A 20,509-nucleotide genomic window follows, 5' to 3' on the forward strand; every position below is an offset into this window, starting at 1 on the left:
GTAAAGATTGTTATTGATGCACATTTTAAAACAGGTAGTGCATATATATTTGTGAGGTAAGATCAATTTTGCAAGGAACTTCCTCCCATTCCAGATTTCCAATCGAATTTGTTTTAAAGTGATTTGGCACAACAGATGGTCAATTACGATTTGAGAACATTTTGATTCCCTTGAATCTAAGAAATCTGCTCTATAATACAGCTCAATTTTTTTTGACATACTCATTCCAAGAAAATTTCAGAATCAAATCCACCATTCAGAATTGTTGGAATGTTGTTACCACCATAATCGAAAAACACAGTGGTGCTGTTTTTGATAACTTTATTATGGCTGGGATGTTGAGCATGTGAATGTTGTCGGCACATTCTATTTGACCTGTTTGCCTTGCCACTGCAGAGTTACAACATGTCAAACATGATTTTCATCAGGCCTTCACAGGTGATAACCTCACCTCAGATTGGCCCAGTATGTTTTGTTTTGTTTTGACAGGAAAGCTCAAAGGTTTACCATTGGGGATCAGGATAAATAAATGCACTGAGCTCAGTGAAAAGGAGTCTGTAACTATTTTAGTGTTATCACAATCCTTGGAGTGAATGATTTAGATTGTGATAATTCAAAAACAGTTCCAGTTTTGGGTAGGACTGTGTTACTGTAACAGTTGCGCACAACTCTTTATAAAAGTGACACCATTTCCAAAGGAGTGTCTTTAGAACTGATTTAGTTTTGTACTCCTTGAAAACAACTACTTGCTCCTTGAGAAAAGAGTGTTTATAATAGTTGCACACTCTTTTATAAAAGTTACACCATTTCCAAAGGAGTGTGTTACTGTTTTGCGCTCCTTTAAAACAGTTAAAAACTCTTTTTGAAAGGAGTTCTAAAACTGTTGCACACAGGATTAATTCAAGTAAAATAAAGATTCATATTTTTAAGGTATTACCTTAAAAATATGATTCTTTATGTTTAAAACAATTGCGGTAAACAAATGGTCATGAGTACAGTAGAAAAAAAATCAAGTATAAAGCAGATTCAGGTTTGAAGGTAAAACATCAAGGTTCTGTTGACAATCAGTTACTTCTTTTGAAATGCTGCACACAGATTGTTATCTCATTTGAAAGTAATATTTGTAAATCATATGAGACAATTGGAATGTCAGCAACTGAGCGACCTAATGAACCCCTGAACATTCCTGTCGTATTGAAAACGGTCGACCAGCGTTATCAGCAGGTGTAATCTTTCCAGGATCAGAGAATATCGTTAACGTCTCATCTTGTGGAATCTCTCGACTATTTGCTCCCCTGCTCTGGTGATAATGAGAAACCCCTCAAGCTCCAAACTGTAGAAAGTTTACTTAAACTCAATACTCATCGCTCATCCGAACATAAAATGTTCTTTTACGTAGAATCTTGTTATTTTTTGATTGGACTAAATTACCTCCCGCTTTCCCTGTGATCAAAGTTGTAATTTGCTCCAGCGTGACGGCTGAGATTGAGGCATTCGGACTGGAATTTCTGAAGTCTCTTTTAAAAAAAAAATCAACAGGAAGCTTTTGTGAAAAGGATGAGTGGATGTGTTAAAAGCTTATAAAAGACTGACATTTGATGTTACTTACAATCACATGTAGTAAAACTTATCAGCAGAACCAATCAATTCATTTTAAAACCTTGAAAATGAGTTTGTACTATATGTTAATTTTCAGTGCTTGCAGCTCACTCGTGGAAAATGTTTTTTAATCAATACATGGTACACCTGGAAGAATTATCAGTACTTCTGTATGAAAAGATGAATTCTCTGATCAAGTATTGCGAAGAATCAAACAGTTACACGTACTTTGAAATGTATTCAGATCTGATCTCAGAGTGAAACAAATAAAGTTTGACATTGCATCAAATTTTGTCAATTTCATTTAGTTCCAACCTGGTAAGGCCTAACAAAAAAATGTTGTTGTTTCCCTTAAACGTAAGAGAAGACTTAATGGTGGTTAGACAATAAATTTATTTTAGAAAAAAAAAAAATGAAAATAAGCGGATGGAGATGATGACTGGTTTTACAAATTTTGTTGTGATCAGATTTAATCAACTTTTGTTTAGTTAAGTCTGGAAGTTGATCAGCGAAAAAAAAAAGGGGAAAAAAGAAGGCATTTTCATCTTTTCAAATTATTGCTAACATGTATTGTGGTCAGCCACCAGCAGGCTTTTGAATGGTGGTCAAGTTACAGGCAACTACAGTATTGTTTTGGTTGGCCTAGTAACACAATTTTGTCACCAAACAATAAATCTAAGTGCTATGTAAATATTTTGTTAACAGTAAATTGTTCACACTCAAAACAAGTTGTCAAGGCCTTAAAAAGTAAAAACGCAACCAAATTTAATTTGGTGTCAAACATTCACTTGGCAATGGTTTAATTTGCAGATTCATTTCTTCGTTTAAAAGGGAAAATGAAAGACAAGACCACCTCCCGCAGTATCACACTTTTTTTACAATTCTGAGTGTTTTCAAACTCACACTGTTTTCCAACAGAGCGACCCATTGGACCAGAAGAGCGTATCTCTGACATTCTTAGGCAGTGGGGCATCCATAGCAACGAGGTGAAATTCTACTTGCGTCATGAAAGTGCTAAGATGGAGGATTCCAGCCGAGATCAAGGTGGGTCATCTTGGCTTAGTTCACCCTCTGTGAAAAGTTAAACTCATCTGATACTATGCCTATTTGGATTTAAAGCAGTTGGGATTGTGCTTTTAGTTAAAATTACATTCATGTCTTGAATGAAGTTGGCATTTCTAACTGTGTAAAGTGTCATTGACTTGTGGTGTGTTAAAATATGCCAGATACAAGTTTACACATTTTCTAATAGACTCTTATTTTACATGTCTTGTGTTTGTACCTTTCCCGCTGCGAATTTGTCCTCAGTTTTTACCATTCTAGCAGAGGAGGCTACATGTACATGTACATGGCAATACAAAACATATTGAGCAGGTCATTTACATGTACATTGGTACGTTTTATATTGAAAGTGTTTTATTTAGTGCATAGAGAAGTTTAGTGTAACAAAAGCAGGCAGCTGGAATACTACAGAGTGAAACGCGAAGAGGAAAGAGCAGACAAAGCCCATTTCCAGTAATTATGCCACTACATAAACATTGTACAGTTCACACTGTCACATTTATTATTAAAGTCGGTCATATATTTACATAGTAGATAAGTTTATAACATTATTAATGCTAAATATGTTATTTATGAGTTGACGGTTATGAACAGCAACTATGATGATTGATGGGTGACCAGGAATTACACAAGAGCCATGGCCTCTGTCGCCCCTCGATTTGCCTTTGTGCCCCTTTAAAAGCTTCCCCTAGACTTGTAGACTTTCCAATGGAAATTGCCTTGCCCTCTCAAAGATGAAATTTCAGGCACTTAGTCTTGACAAACGTGTTCTTCACGCTGTTCAACAAATTAGTGTTCAGAAAATTGTAAATTACTTGTCTTGGTGTATTATTCACGTCACATTCAAGATCCCAGTTTCTGTGCCAAACAATGTCTCATACTCACAAGAGCCTTGGGTGTTAGATAAAGCAAGACTTGCAGAGCAAAATTTGATTGCTAGTCATGCTGTCATTCTAGACGGAATTAGTCCATATTTCTTTTCAAAATTGAACTCACACAGGTTTTTGAAATCCATACAGGGGCCTGCCCTTTTAAGGTGGTCTCTTCAGGCTTCCCTTCCTGGTCTGTCCACCCCTGGAGTGTGGTAACACTTGACGTGAATTGTCTCGGCCTAAGACTTTCCAGTCTCACACTTGGAATTTTGTAGGTTATTGTACAGCCCTCTGTGGTCTAACACAGACTTTAATTTATTTTAACCGTACATGTTTCATTTCCGGGCGGAAAACAACCTGATCGCAGTTGATACTCCCAAACTTCCCAGAGGCATTTTTTTTCTTTTCTTTTTCTTGCGACTGATGGAAGGAGCGATGCTGAATCTGTGACTCACTGATTTCTTACGGTTTGCTCCGTCAAGAAAAAAGTAGAGATTATGAATGCATCAAGGGAGGCTGGCTTTTTTTCTCTTTTTTTTCTCTGCATGTGGCTATCGTGTTAACATTGCCGTGAGATGTCTGAGGGTTTCAAATTGGCGAACTTTTGACTTTTATACATTCAACAATGGAAAAGTGGAACAAGCAATACTAAGGTTTCAGGTTATTAACATCTGGAATGAAACCTCATCTCACTTTAGGGATTTAATACTAAGATTTAGTGCAACTTAAACTTTCACAATGTACCTGCTACCTGTACAGTACAGTTGATGTATACTTACTGGAAAAGTCTGGATTACCGGTCATCTTTAATATTTTAGATCATGTGCAAAGTTTCATTATTAGATACAGCAAAATACACCAATACACCGTCAGTATAGCTTTGTTTGATTAGGCCAAAAGAGAACTCAAAACAAAAAAATTCTATTGATACCTACATTTCGTGTACACTGTAGATTTTTAGAGTAAAAAGAACATTTATTAAATGTAGTTTTACAGGTATGGGTCAGTCAGTGAGGTGCTATTTGCAAATACTCTTTTACAGTCACTTCTTCGCTATGATTACCATAGTGATTTTTCTTAGACTGTGCGCTGCCTATTTGTAACAGTTTGCGCACAAATTCAATACAGACTGGTAGTGGTACTCGATAAAACGATTGCACGCTGGCCACGGGGCGAAGTATCATGTGTAAAGATTTTATTCTTTTTCGGCCATCTCCTAAAGATACAGACATTGATTTGAGTCGAGTGGTTGTGTATCCATGAAAATGACAGAATTGTGCTGAAGTGGTGTGTATACACGTGGGATTTGAATCGCTTAAAACAATAGTCTAGATTTCTTATTCAAGGGAGAGCCTTGTGAATGGCTGTTCTAAATGGAGGTTGAATGGGCTGTTTGAATGCTAGGGTATAGGGAGCAATAGGTAGGCTGTCTGGCATTGAGTTTACAGGGGTCGAAATTAAGTGTATTCTATGGTAGTCAGCAGGGCTAGTGACCAATAATTTTTAGTAGCCCTGATTAGAATTTGGTAGCCCGAAAGACACATTATGTCTCGCGTCACGGCTCAAACTTTACAATACACCAATAACATAGTTCTTTATTGTTTGTGATGATGATTTTTGCATTATTTTTCCACTAGCCTGTCGGGCTATCAAACTGGAAAAATGAGTAGCCCGGCTGTAAATCTGGTAGTCTCGGGCTAGCGGGCTAGTGGCAATTTCGACCCCTGAGTTTATGTTTGCATAGCTTTCAAGAATATTGGTAAGGAGGGCTCTCCTCAGGATTTTATCCAAACTGGGGCTTTCTGGACCAACATTTTTCGATGTATGGCTGAAGCGTACTAAATAATCAAAAGTTTTTTCCCGGAATGTTTTGTAGTTGGTGTTTATCTTGGTTTTAAAAGCCCTACTGTGAAATCTGGAAAATTCTCTGTGGTTTTCTCTGGATGATTTTCCCCCCACAGTACTTCCCTTTACTTTCACATTATGCTAGGAATTTATCACTGTTTTAGAATTTAGTATTTCTAGAGAGGAGAAAAAAAAAACCACTAAAACACTATTTTAGTTGTAGAAATATATTATGTATTGCGTATATAAGAGACGTGTTTGTCTTCCACATTTGCATTGTACATCCTCAGCGAAATCCAGTCTTGAGGATAAGACTAACATGTAGGCTTGCCGCAAGAAATTCTGAGCTTACACATTGCAATCTGCAGTAAACATACTGAACACTCTTGACATAAAGAAGGCTAGTGATAGATAGCTACATACGCAGTTAAGGATCATAGGTTATTCATGATAATGCAATGGGTACATTAAGGCTTTATATGCTGTAAGAAAGCCAACGACCGACACATTATGATGATAAACCACCCCAGGGCAAAAGTAGCACAAAATGCTGGTAGATTTTAAAAGCTGTTTTTGGATAAACCATAGGCCTACATTCAATGACAATTAGCAATTCACATTTAAAAAAAGACAGCTTCTTCAGTACTCTGAAAAACAACTTTTATTATTATGAAATTTGTTGTGTGAAAGAGGGGCTCCGAGGTCAGAGTCAGTTTTGTGGTGCTTGTATTTTTTCAATAGATAAATTCCTCAAGCAATTTGGGGGGGGGGGGGAAATTTCAACTCCCTACTAAGCTCATGTTAAAATGTTGGAAAATGTAATTTTATTCAAATTTTCAGATGCAAACTTGAAACATGGTGTCCTTGGATATCCACATCAAATGGCCTTTTATATAGCAAAGAGGAGTTTATTCGCCATGAGTTAAAACATCAAACTCAATGCTGTTTCGTTCTGAATGTCATCAAAATAATAATAAGAAATACTACAAAAGTTCTCTATAAATACAATCTACATACTACACAATTTAATGTTTTTGAGTTTTGGCAAAAATTGCACTTAAAGGGTATCAAACACGGAAGCATTCTACACCGTTTTAGCTTCCAGGTTTTAGATATAAAAAATTGCTCCCACTTTCTCGAGGAGTCTATCTACTGGAAAATAAGTGAGTTACAAAAGATCAAGTTGACCTTAAAACTCCACTTATATTGCGAAAAAAAAACCCACTTGTAATTGTATTAAATAAGGGGCTCCAAGGTCAAATTCAGTTTGGTGATCCATTCAATTTCCAGTAGATAGAGTCCTTGTTAAAATTGTGGTCATCAATTCAAGTAGCTAACCTTGCATAACAAAAAGTCTTAAATGCCACTGTGTTTGATACCCTTCAAGTGAAATTTGAAATTGGCGTCTGTTCACTTTTGGACATGGAATTTTCAGTTTATTCATGAATTTTTGATGTCATTCAATCAAAATAGCTTAAAAAGTTGACCATTGACTGGCGCAAAAATTCCTCTGTGGAAAGGACGGACGCATTTGTTTTTTTAAGTCCAAAGACGTCATGTTTTACTTTTTGCTCTGAAGGGAAGGGTACGAAATAAAATGACATTTCATACAATTTTAACGTCAGGTTAGAGACTCCTTTACAAGGACCCTATCTACTGAAAAATTAATGCATCACAAACCTCCATTTGACCTTGGAGCCCGCCTTTAAGATTAGGTTGCTGAGTTTCAAATGTGAGTTTAAATTATTGATATATATAGCTTGCTCGTAAATATTTATTGTAGACCCCACTCAAAGAAAATGTTTGAACAGAATTACTTCAGAACGACAAACATATAACCTAAAGTGAAATTGGAACCGTAAAACTGATTGCCTTCAAATTTGTTTTATATCGTGTTAGTTTGTAAGCTCATATGGGCAATAGTGGGAAATCCTTCCAATCAAATCACCAATTTCAATTACTGAATAATGAGAGCAGAAAAAGATTACATTATATAATTTCCATATCAAATTTTACAGTAATCTCCATAAATCCTTTGCCTCAAGCAAGCCTGTAGCCCGGAAAGGTATTTAGGATTGGCATTCAGACTTGTCTGATGCACTTCATCGCACAATTTGTCATCTTCGAAGAAGAAGTCGCCGTCTTCCGTCGTTCATGAATTATTCAAAAGCATGTCTCCAATCTGAGATGTGTACTTCACACCACATGTGGCTTCCAAGTTTACCGGTTTGCTGGGTACATATTAATCTCACACATCGCTGACAAGGTTCTAGCAGCGGTTCAGTCAGCGCAGCTAATGTGATTATATGGTACACTTGCCGTAAGATATTCCAGAGCTACTGCTAGGTCTTGCACTTGTGCCTTATTCACACTCTGTTCGTGGTGTGTGTGAGACTTCTTTTTTTTTTAGCGTGTTTGGATTAATCTGCAGAACTGTTGGCAGTTTTAACTTTACAATTCAGTTATTAAATCGCTCAAGGATAGGATCACTGTTCTTGTTTAGTGCATTCAAGAAGGAAGGCATGCAATTTCAATGCAGGGTTCCGCAGAAAAGTCATTTACCATCGGCTTAAATGGATGTTTTCAACTATCAAGCTCTGCGCATACATACAACGTAACGAGTGGCCTACAAGTACACAAATTAAAGATTTATGTGTACTTATTGAGTATGGGTTGCTGTCCGATAAGGGTGAAAATTTCACCGCTTAGCCAGGGAACAGGTTTTCAGAAAAACAAGTAAACTTGCTTAGGAGATTCAGGAAGTTTGCCTTTATGCGATTATGTGATTAATCTTTCTAAAGCATACAGGTTTTAAAAAAAAAAGATTATGCAAAAGATATTGTATATATATTGCAGTGTGCAGTTCCTAAAAAAAATACAATTTATTTTGGATTTCATTATTAACTTCAGGCACCCTTTGGGTCAAATTCCCTGTGGACCTTCCTAATAAAACGATTGACATGATTGAAAGTCAAACTACTTGCGAAATATAAATCAAGTAACAAATTGCACTCTGCCTGAAATTAATTTTACAGAAGGCCTGGTCATATAATAGTGAAACTTAATAAGCCTTGTCACATCGGTTTCAAAAATACATAATAACTAAGCAGATAAATAATAAGTCCAAAGAATGGACACTTTTCCCATGTGTCCCAGATCTGTCAGTTCGTGATGGGGGGTCTTTCTATCGGTCTGAACATCTCTAATATCAGAGCAATCTGGCACTCTAATCAGCCGTGTGTACTGTACTGACGGGCGCAATTTACACTTGAGCTCACCGCAAGTAAAATGCTGGTGGATGCAATGATGGACACTCGTATCCCGTTAATGCACCCAACATGTGAATTCACACAGCACGTGCCTCATAATTCAACTGGGACCATGTGTTTTTTTAAACTCACAGGTCTGTCTGAATATCTTGCATTATGTCATTTGTACCCTCAAAAAGAAGGGATGAAGTTCTTGTAGCCAGGGGTAACTACAAGATGACTCACACAATCCTAAATTCATGAGGCTTAGAAAACTAACACTGTCTCTCATTCAACCCATCAGCCCCCTCTTTTCAAATATCCATTAGTCAAATGTTTTCCGCCAAGAACATGGCACTCCACCATTTTTCTTCATAAGATTTTCGTCATGTCGTTACAATTGGGTGTTGATCGAGTCCACAAACTACCCTGCTTTCCTATGCACCATTGATAAGAGGACATTTTGTGAATAAATCCATCAGGTTGAAATAGTAGATTTCACTGGGCGTGTTGCCGGAGAGGATGTTATTTCATCCATGGCGTGTCCAGTTCGTTGACCCTCCTGCTCCGTCTCCAATCTGCCTCTTTGTCGCAGCTGTGCGGCTATCTGTCATTCAGGAGGTACCTTGAAGGCATTAGGGATGGTCTTTTAAGTATTTGACAGTTCATGTTACTAGTGGATGATGGAACAGTAGGTAGGAATCGGTGGAGAGTCATCGATCAGTGTCATCATGGCCGTTCATAGTCTGTTCAGTGGGAGTTTTTCAGGATGGACTTTCCAAAGAAACCAAGTACAGAGTAGTACTTGCATGTTGTAACACAATCATGAAATACTAAATGGCCCGGGTACACATGATGGTACATCAGAACCGCCCTTTCTTTTATAGTGAATGATAGGACCAGGTAAGACAGCTGCACAGGTGTGCAGTGCAAACCTACTTTGCAAAGTGTTATGTTGAACTTGGCTTGCTAACCCAGTTACAGTGACAGTGTATGATCTTGCTGTGCTATTTGTCTTTGGAAGTGTGACTTTGAATTATCCAAATAAATTGGATATTTTAATTAGTTCTGTGTGGCCGATCCACTCTACATGCGTGCTTAAAATGGTGGCCCACAAAAGAGGCATCAAGTCATAATAATAATAATAATAATAATAATAATAATAATAATAATAATAATAATAATAATAATAATAATAATAATAATAATAATAATAATAATAATAATAATAATAATAATAATAATAATAATAATAATAATAATAATAATAATAATAATAATAATAATAATAATAATAATAATAATAATAATAATAATAATAATAATAATAATAATAATAATAATAATAATAATAATAATAATAATAATAATAATAATAATAATAATAATAATAATAATAATAATAATAATAATAATAATAATAATAATAATAATAATAATAATAATAATAATAATAATAATAATAATAATAATAATAATAATAATAATAATAATAATAATAATAATAATAATAATAATACGGACATTTTTATTGCGCAGATACCTATATAAATATACTCTACTGCGCATTACATGGAATACAAAAAATGCATAAAATAAATATGAAAAAAACAAAATACACAAACAGAGCAAGAATGAATTAAATGAGTGAAGTAAACAAATGGGTTTTTAACATGGAGCAACTGGTCCCCTTTTGTTCTACTTTGATCTTGATACGTGTCTGAATGTATTCAGTTAGGGTAGGCATGATATTCTCCCTACTTTTAGACTGATTTCCGATTGTTTTGCCCTTGGGAAAAGACATGCAAAATTGTGATTAAATAGCCTGAAAAGCCTATTAGCCTACATCATGTGTATGATGCACATGTAGGTCAGCCCTCGATTAAAAATATATATATAAGGACCAACTGACCGCATGTCATGTCTGTTAAAGGGAGACTGTGTAAAAGCATGATTCATGAAGTGGATCACGTGGCAAACTCACTGATTAAAAGGCAATACCAGCATCAATTTTCTTAAGCTGTCTAAAATACTGCCAAGTGGAGGAAATTGCATTTGATGACCCCACAGATCACAGCTGTTTGTTTAGATTGTCACAATCAAAAAAGGTCTGTTGTAAATAGTGTAAACTCTTCTGTCAACACATATAAACCGTAATTGGGGTTTTGGTGTTTTCATTGAAAAAAAAATGACCAAGTTGATCACATGTTGAATGAATTTACTGGATGTGAATGAATTTACTGAAAACACTGGTATTTGCTATCCACTCGAAACTTAGTTTGGTCTTTGGAATGAATGACCAATGCCCAAATTCATGGAACTGGTAAGTCACTACTAAATGTAGATAAGCACAATTTTTTGTTTATTCCAGAATTCAGCCCGGTTTATACATTAACTTCCTGGGATTGCGATTGTGATACGAATTTGAAGTCACAAATTTGCAAAGAATAATTCACATTGAAATGTGCTCAACTCCCGCAAAACATTCTCAGTGAAAACAGGGCTGTGACGGCAAAATTCATATCGCATTCACAGGAAGTATGAACTGGGCTTAAGTTACCAGCCAAAATACAATGTTAATTATCTGTGACTGGTATGTTGCTTATTTTTAACTAACAAAATAATTCAAGCAGTACTTTCTGCTTAATTAAGCAGCTCTATAAAATTGGACCCAGTGCTGAAATGTCTACATCGGTTGTTCTCCCAATCCATTCTCATCACCTGTGATTCACCTTCCAAACATTGAGCTGTTTGCCGAGTGATGGGGGCATTCCTCATGAATGGTTTCCTCTGTGTGTTACCCTTTCACATGTCCGATGGACTGTGGTTACAGCACAGATCAGAAGTGCATAAACCCCTGTGTACTCATTCAGCTTGTGTAATAACATAAGGAGCAAGGCAATGGTTATTTCCTGACCATACACCTGCTTCCAAACATCCATTCACGGTCTCCTAGTCTCAGACAAATACTCTAATGTCCAGCGGCTAGAAAAGACCTCATTTCTTATTCCCTTTTAAAAATCGCAACGTTTTGTTTGTTTCAAGATCCCTGCATCTGGGAATTGTGAAAAAATACTCTGTTGCCGCCATGCAGCTAAAGTATTGATGTTGAGCTATCACATTACATGTGATTTTAGCTGGAGGAGAGAGCATGCAAATAGATACAGGTGTTTTCTGTGTTTCTGAACCGAGGATGACAACGAATATTCCAATTGTAGTATTCCATTTTTTTACATCGAAGGAAATAATTGTTTGTGAATGCCCCCATTCATCACACGTTGCTCTGGGGGTTGGTGGGTAACCAATTACGACCATGTTCTTTGGAAAAGTATGTGAATTGAAAGTTCAGGAGCAGTTCAAGGGTTCAGTTAAAAAAAAATTCACAGGTGCCTTCTATTGTATTTTTCTTTAAATTTTGTCCTAAAAATCAGCATTTCATGTTCATTGAAAAAAAAAAAAAAATCTACGTTTGTGATGCCACCTTTAAGTTAAAATAAAATGTTTAACAAGTTGTTCCATTGTCTAGAAAGATAAAATTTTGGGAGCTTTACATTTGTCTCTCTTTTAATGGTATCCTGAATTCATTATTCCCCAGCTACTGATTAAAATTCATAACACTGTCTGTGTGTTCAGGCTGTGTATCACATTGCTTGCCATTGGTGTCATACCAATTCCAGAAGGAAATGTTTGGATCTTCAATGTTTAGCCAGCATTGTTGTATTTGTCTGTAAATGTGAGAGTTCGATACCATCAAGGCCTTCACTTTAACGAACAGGGAATTGAAAGAGAAAGAGGGCGGGGGGGGGGGGGGGGGGGGATACCTTGCTATTTGCATTTAGAACCAAAACATCCATTGTCCCATTAACCTAGTTCTCTACAAACATAAGCATGCATTATGCAGACTCTTGAGGACAAGTTCAATGTATGAACTGTCTGTGTTCAGTTAATAGCTTGAACTGTGCTCATTTGTGCACTGGACACAATTTCATAACAACTGCAGAGCTGCTTTAGACACAACTTATTGCTCAAGTAATTTTTGCTTGATACCAGTTACATTGAAACCTTGTGTTTTGGTTGGTTACCTTAATTTGGTAACTTTCAGATAATTTAGTTGTACTTTTAATCTCTATATTTGAGGAAGGAACCTTCCCTTCATGGTTATAATGTACAGTACTTTTGTGCTCAAGCAACTCTATGAATTTGAGTTCAGTGCCCAATTTCAAAGAGTTCTGTAAGCAGATTTGTTTGCATTTTAACAACTCTGTGCTTAGTGAAAAATAAGCAAAATAATCGTTCACAGTTGGTAGGCCTATATATGACTACAGATTCTGGTGTGTCACTGTTTTCCTTGGTAAGCAAGGTTGTTTTGCGCTTATTTCTATGCTAAGCAGCTGTATGAAATGGAAGGGGGAAGTCACCCACACTTGTAATGTTTGACAACTGTTTTCACTGATCATCTGTTACAATGATTATGACTGTTGAAATGGCTTATAACCAGGGCCCAATTTTAAAGCTCTACTAACAACAGAGTTATGCACTTACGGAGCCTTGTAAAGCGCATAAATCTATGGGAAGTAAGCACAGATTTCCACACTAAGCAGTATGCCACGGAACAGGGCCTAGTACTTATCAAGCTATTTCTGAATAGGATGAGACAGGTCTTCTTTCTCTGGACACCACTGGACCCCGAGTCCACATTCCACGAAGACACCACTGGGATTAACTGGAATTTCCCAGGCAATGTGTTTTACTATTCAGTGTCACTTTCATTTTTTTTTTACCAGGGATGTCAACTTGACGGATGGCTTTTGATAAGACCTGATATTTCTCTGATTGCAGAACCAGGTGTTTTTGCTTTGTTGAAATCAAAAACTGTGTTTGACAGTAACAGGTACATCGGTTTGTTTTGTTGTTGAATTTGATATGAAAAACAGGGTTTTGTGTTTTCTTTATTTTGCAGGTCAAAGGTCTAAGAGAAACAATGGGTTGCCGGAGGACTACAGGGTAAGCCCCCTTTCTTTTCTTACAATGGAATGGCTTTTTATTTATTATTTAAAGTGTAAATATTTGTTCATTTGTTTTCAAGAATGTGATTGCACACTGCTAAAAATGGTATTCTTGAAACAAGAAAAACATCTTATTTTAAGAAAATTATTCTTGTGTCACTCCCTAGAAAATATTTTCTAGGGAGTGACACAAGAAGATTTTCTCAAAATAAAGATGTTTTTCTTGTTTCAAGATAACCATTTTTAGCAGTGCAGTAGCATTGTATCTGGTGAAACTGAAAGTTCTCTGCAGTTTGTATTCGGTTATGATGTTGCAAAGTTATGTAACAAAATTCCAAAATAGGATTGAGGTTTTGATAACTTTGTGTACTATTTGTAAAGTTGTCTCATATGCCATTCGCTGTATGTAGGATGTAACCAGGGAGGAAGGAGGGAGGTTTCTAAATGTGGTATCTATGATTTTAAAAGAACTATGCAATGGGGTGTAGGGTTAACCTTAAATGCAATATATGCGCAATGTAGCAGGTTGTGTTGTTTCCGAGCAGTTACAGAGCCACTGGACTCAAGCACTGATGTTTCTAAACAGCAGAGTGTGGGTTCAAGTCCCGGTCATGGCACTTGTGTACTTAACCATGCTTCAGATGCGACATGTTTAGCCCTGTATTAGGATTGGTAGTGCTTGTAATGTAAGAGATTCCAAAAACACTCATCATGGAAGAGTAGCGGGGCTAATTCCCTGTGTTTCTGGTTCACACCTTTGTTCAGAAATACAGATTTCCTCAGGCTTGCAACCTGCAGTGATTGAAGTCACTTATGAGGCATCCTTGGTTTCATGAGCAGAAAAAAAGGAATACATTGCACACAGATATTAGTACACGTGAATGTTGTGTTTGTATCTAGGTACATTTATAAATACATTTAACTGAGCATGTACAATGAACGCACATGTACATGTCATGCATGTACAATTGTCAGCTGTAGCAATGTAGTTCTGGTGTGTATGTACATGTACATGTACAAGGACAGTCTCCTTGTTCATGTATCTTGTAACCATATACAAATATACATTAATGCTTTACTCACAAAGAAGACAACATTTACTTAGTAAAGTGATTCAAGACCAGTGGAATTAATATTCAATCAGTGATTACCTGCACAATTTATTACCAATTACCAATACCAGTGGACGTAATTGTGTGTGACGTGTACGTACATCTTGTGTTGATATGCATGGGCACCGTTCATGATATTCTTCTGGGGAAATAAACGTAATGAGTGAGTGCCATTGTACATCAGTACCCACCCACTTAGTGACTCATTGGACAGGCATTGGAGGGCAGTCCTCCTCCTTAAAGCCATCTAGCCACTCTACCTCTAACCATAAAGCTAGGACTCTAACTCATCAAAGCTGGATTTATACTGGAGATACCAGGGCTTATATTTAAACCAAGAACGGTAAGGTATGTGTATTATGTGTGCAATTGAGATTGCCAGTGTGTTTGCTATTACCCGCTATATGTATTAATTGAAGGGAGGGCAAGTTTGACTGACTGACATGGGGGTTGCAACCACCTACGCACATACGTTTGTCATGTATACACAAGCAGTTGGTCGCTGACTCTATGGTACTGAACACACAAACACCACTGGAAGCATAGAGAAAGGACACCACTCCGAGTCAGAACCTTTGTGCAAAACCATGCTACCAAACTGACAGTTAAAATCAGTTGAGACACTGTGCATTAGCATTTCTGTAGCAGTTACAAACACTGTGATAGTTTATGTTCGTGGTTGCTTCTTGTGACTTTCTGAATTTATTGAATGCTTTTCACAAGCACATGTAAAGACTTCATCGATACAACATAAACATTTACTGGAGATGAAGTACATGTTGTTTCACAGCCGAGGGAACAGAAGTGCATCTTTATGTTTACAGTTTGGAAGTCAGTGGCGATGGTACTGTGGCTCCAGTGACCACCCTTCCAGTTGATTAAGTTTTTACCATATTTTTTTCATCAATCTGAGGGTACTATTATGTGTCTGTCTGACTCCATGGGATTCGGAGCTCCTTGTTCATGAATACTTTGGGCACTGCAGTGCATTTCAGCAATTCTGAGCCTTCATGACTGGTGCAGTTTATATTCACTCTCTGCTGGTAAATGTACATGTAGTATAGTCACCTTCAGCCGAGGTGTCATCCAAACCATCCTTCAGTGGTTCCTACATCATGACTGACGTAGTAAGCAGCCTATAAATAATCCTCTCATTGTCCTGTATGTGGATACCCAAGGCCGCTGGATATTATTAAATGTTGGTATCTTATTGGGGAGTATGGATACAGAGTTGCAGTATACAGCTGTACAATCAGCAGACATGTTCCCACAGCAGGATCACTACAAGGTAGGAGTTGGTTTAATTGGCTTTTGCATATAAATATAAATTATATTGGCGGCGGTGGTTCTTGGGGTTGGGGTGGTGGGAAATTGTGTCAAGTCATCAAAATACTCTACTGTTAGCACTTTAGGCTATAAATCAAATTAGACAAAATACATTAGGCCTTACCCCTACCATCATGCAGGCTGGCAATTTAAATTTTGTTTTTACACTTTATATTTTGAGTACCTTAATTGATCTTCCAGACATGACTAACTCCAAAGTGTTTTGCCATATAAGTCTCTTGGTGAGCCTTGGTTCGAGGAGTTGTGCATTCATGTCTATTTAGGGCCCAATAATCTAAGCACAATTAAATTATGCTTACAATTTGTGGCTGGTATCTTGTTCATTTTCGCTAGCAGCAGATTATTTGACAATAATTTCTACTTTAAAAACCAGCTCTATGAATTTTTTGCCCAGGTTTTTTTAGAGCATGTTATCAAAGAAAAGATAACTGTGAGTTTGTTAAAAAAAGTCATCAGAATAGGTACTCTGATTTTTGAGAAGACAGAAGGGATTTGAATTTTTCCTGATACAGGGTGCCCTTTATTATAGGAAAAAAACTACCTTGCCCTTACAAAAACTGAGTACCAGCCTTGCATGGTGTAGTAAGTACATAAAAACTGAACAGGTTTATTGGACATAACTACTGAGAAGAACTTTGTGGGTTGACTTGAGGTTTATGGTTGCGGCTACGGCTACAACTGTTGCTAAGGGTGTTACTATGGTTATCCAATACTCCAAGGCATGATGACGTTGAAATCTAGCCATAGCCGTTTCTGTAGCTGCCAATTAGGACACAGCTTACATACATGTTTAGTAAACTTCCTTCTATTGATATTTCAAACAGTAGACTCTTCTGGTCTTCAAGAGAATCAAATGATTCAACCTTTTCAGTTCTGGCAAATATATTGCTTTGCCTCACCCAAAGGAACTCATTTTTAGAAGCAGTCTTGTAACATCCTCCTAGTTCTTGTACATGTACAAATACAATGTATTAGGCTTACATGCTCACAAATCGCAAGACAATTGTTTAATTATCATGAAGACAATTTGTATGCACTACTACTTTTTGTTCAAGGCCTCATTTGCTAGTGTCCTCATTTGAGATTCATAAATTGTGAGTGAACCACTCACAGTATCCAACAAAAAAAAGTTACTTGTACGTGTGGAGTTTACCTACATTGTGCACAGAAGTCCAACCATCTCATTCTCCTACGCTGCAGGGTTTTAGTCAATAACAAGAAAAGAAGTAGACCAGAAGAAAAAAAAAGCTCCTTGATAGATTGAAATGCTGTGAAATTCATTTCCGTGTTCAGCAGACAACATTTCCAAAAAACCCAAGACGGCTTGATTTATACACTTCCTACTTGAGGAATTACACACAGCTTAGCTGACCCACCCCCCCATTCATAGTGTCCTCACACTCTACAGGTTACTTCATCAATCATTCATGTCTCCATTTTATGACAGTTGTAAAGCTCTCCAGTTTGACCTACCTTGCAGTCAGCCTGTGGTTTTTTCCCCCATTGTAGGCCGATCAATTCTGATCAATGCTGGACCATGGCTGAACTTATTCCTGTTCATCATTCATAATGAAACAGGGTGGGGGGGCTCTAAGAATGTTAATCCCCGGTTACTTGGCTAGTGCTACATGGACTTACGCACTTGTTGCGTAAAATAGTGCAGGGCAACAAATCAATCTCATGGTTAGACTTTTACTCCATGTGAATTTAAAGTCCGGCTAGACTGGCATGTGGGCACAGTTTTATGTTAATCAGTATTTTCAAACTGATGATACTGCAATTTTCTACGGTTTGACACTTTGTCACAGACACCCATCATGCATACAGGAGGACACACACGTTGTACTTTAGGAACTATGTGTCACACAGATACAGTTGAAGCTGTTGAAAGGTACTGTTGGTTTTCTCCAGATTATGCTAATAAATAATCAACTAAAGATTTTGTTGTTCATATGATGATGCTGCAACTTTCTTGAGTTTTGACACTTTGTCACAGACACCAAATCCACCCACCATGTATGTACATGTACATGTATGTGTACATGAGGACACACCTAATGTACTTTGAGGAAGTGCAAATATATTTAAAGCCATTGAAAAAAATTGTTAGTTTCTCCTGATTATTATGCTAATAAATAACCAACTGAAGACTTTGGATATTGCCCATATAATTGCTTCGGAATGTGACACTGAAGTCATGGCCAACTTCCTTGACTAAGTTGTGACTGGCATGATCATAATAGTACATTGCTCATTCTCCAAAATATGTTGACACCCAAATCAGGGCCGGCTAACTTCCATAACTTTTATTGAGTGGCACTATTGTATCTGGGCCAGACAGCGCCAGGAGTTTGGTGTGTGCTGTGATGAATGCAGATGACCTCATCTATTGTAAAAAGTCATAATGGCTTATCCTACCTTTAGTGAATAAGGGCACATTCTTTGGTTGACTGTAATAAAAGATAATAAATACAAGCGTGAGTATGAAATGACATCCAGCCGAGCAGTATTCAGTTTGTGAACGATTGTGTGTGGAGGCTTTTTAAACTTGAGCGTCGGTTGAAGGATTTAACCATACTTTGTACATGGAATACTAGACGATTGTAAGCGGTAACAACTTTTGGTAGTACATTCCAGAGTTGTTCTATGGGGCTTCTGTGAGAGTACCGGCTTCCTGGTAAGCTGTCTTTGTGTGGTAGAGAAGTTGTCTTTGGTTGGAAACATTTTGTTGTAATGTTGGTTTCTCTTTATTCTGGCTCATATATTCATGATTTTTTGGAACTTTAAATTATCTGCACAGCGTAAATCATTTCACCAAGTTAATGATTTGCGTGCATTTGACTTGAGTGCACACCATGTTTGTGCCATCAGCATTGTGAACAGCACATTTGAATCAAGTGAAGAAAAGTTATCGCCAAAGTTTTCAGTCTATTAAGTTAGCTAGCCTGACATATAATCTGCAGTGTAACCATTTGTTACATTATTTTTTATTAGGCCTGCTTGCTTGCTTGCTTATATTTACAATAGTGTCATATAAAAAGAAATGCCTAGCCGACAAGTGCAACTAGTGCGAATTTAACCATCTTTTGCTTGGGAAAATCAACAATGTTTGGTTTTTAAAATAGTGATGACTAGTATAGTAGTCTCAACTATTGGTAGCGTGACTAGTCGGGTAGTGAATTTCACTCACCGCCTAGGCCTACATGATAAGAGTTTTACACCCAACAATCAGTTTTCTGTTCAGTAAAAGCTATCTTGAAAAAAATATACTTGTATAAAAAGGTAAACATTAAATACTGGTGATTATTTACTCTGTGACAACAAAACCTTGGCCCCTCTGGCCAGTGACTACATTGCAGTCAGAGTTTTAAATACTTTTTAAACAAGAAGTGAAAAAGAAACCAAAAGTCAATAAACCATAAACTAGCTCCAGAAGAATGAGTTAATTGTGTTCCACGTGTTGTCGTGGTTTCTCTCAAGTTTACTCTGAATCCAGGAATTGGTTTTTGTTCTCACAATCAGTCAATGAAACAACCAGAAACAAAACCACAATAGGGCCCACTCTAAAAAGAGTTCACTCCCTGACCTTTTGTTCCGTGTTAGTAGTCGTTCAAGAATTTGCAGCAAAAACAATGTGAGGTTGAGTATGTGCTTCTGCCCTAGCAGTGGTGGGAACAAACTATTAATGTTGTCACATACCAGAGTTCTGTTTGCCAATCAATGTCAACCGCAAAATGATTTACTTTATGTGTTACATTGAAGTTGTGGGAGCACCATAGTGTAAATAATCGGTCTTGAGGAGGGATGCGTTTCTGAGAAGAAGCAGTGGGTTAACCATGGGTGTCTTATTCATACATGGAGCTCCATGGTTCATGCAAGTGTTTTACAAATCTGCAATGGGGTACTTTTGAGGACACAAGGTGGCAGCAGTCTTACCAGGTTAATTATACAGTGAAAAATTACCTGGTTTGTATGTTCACCCAGCGTCCTGTTTCTCTCAATGCATATGAATAGATGCCTCGCACATTTTTATGCATAAAGAACAGGTATCGTCCAATGAGCTGACTACTTTTGCTCGAGTGCGCAGTGATTAACCATGTAATGACCAATTCAACAGAAAAAGTGTAACCAATGTTGGCCAGTCACTTTTTCACACAAAACCAATCTGATGAAGTTCATACTTCATCACACTCCAGAATGCATTCGTTCCCTGCTGAAACTTTTACCTGATCAACACCACTGTGTTTTTTTTTGTTTACGTTAAAGACATATTTTTTTCCCCTCTGAAAATGATTTGCCAAGGTTGCAGGGTTGGGACGTGATTTATTATGATAATGGGGGGTACTGGCCATGGGGTTCCCCATTAGCGGGTTAGTGCAGGGTGATTATCCGGCTTATTTTATGACAGGGGCAAGAGG

The 20,509-nt window shown here is 37.2% G+C and overlaps 1 protein-coding gene across 4 annotated transcripts in view; it reads left to right on the plus strand.

The window, feature by feature from the left end:
- The window catches only part of LOC139954236 (apoptosis-stimulating of p53 protein 1-like), a 56,159-nt gene that overhangs the window by 7,397 nt on the left and 28,253 nt on the right, over positions 1 to 20,509 (plus strand). For 2 of the 4 annotated variants that reach the window (XM_071953958.1, XM_071953965.1), the window contains exons 3-4: positions 2,518 to 2,643; positions 13,587 to 13,630. In XM_071953958.1, coding sequence (XP_071810059.1) covers positions 2,518 to 2,643; positions 13,587 to 13,630 — 170 coding nt within the window. Of the gene's footprint in view, positions 1 to 2,517; positions 2,644 to 13,586; positions 13,631 to 15,320; positions 16,033 to 18,453; positions 18,769 to 20,509 lie in introns of those variants that run through there. The other 2 variants (XM_071953971.1, XM_071953979.1) reach the window with 2 other exon arrangements.

Source organism: Asterias amurensis, chromosome 1 (assembly GCF_032118995.1).
Source record: "Asterias amurensis chromosome 1, ASM3211899v1".
NCBI classification, from domain to species: Eukaryota; Metazoa; Echinodermata; class Asteroidea; order Forcipulatida; family Asteriidae; genus Asterias; species Asterias amurensis.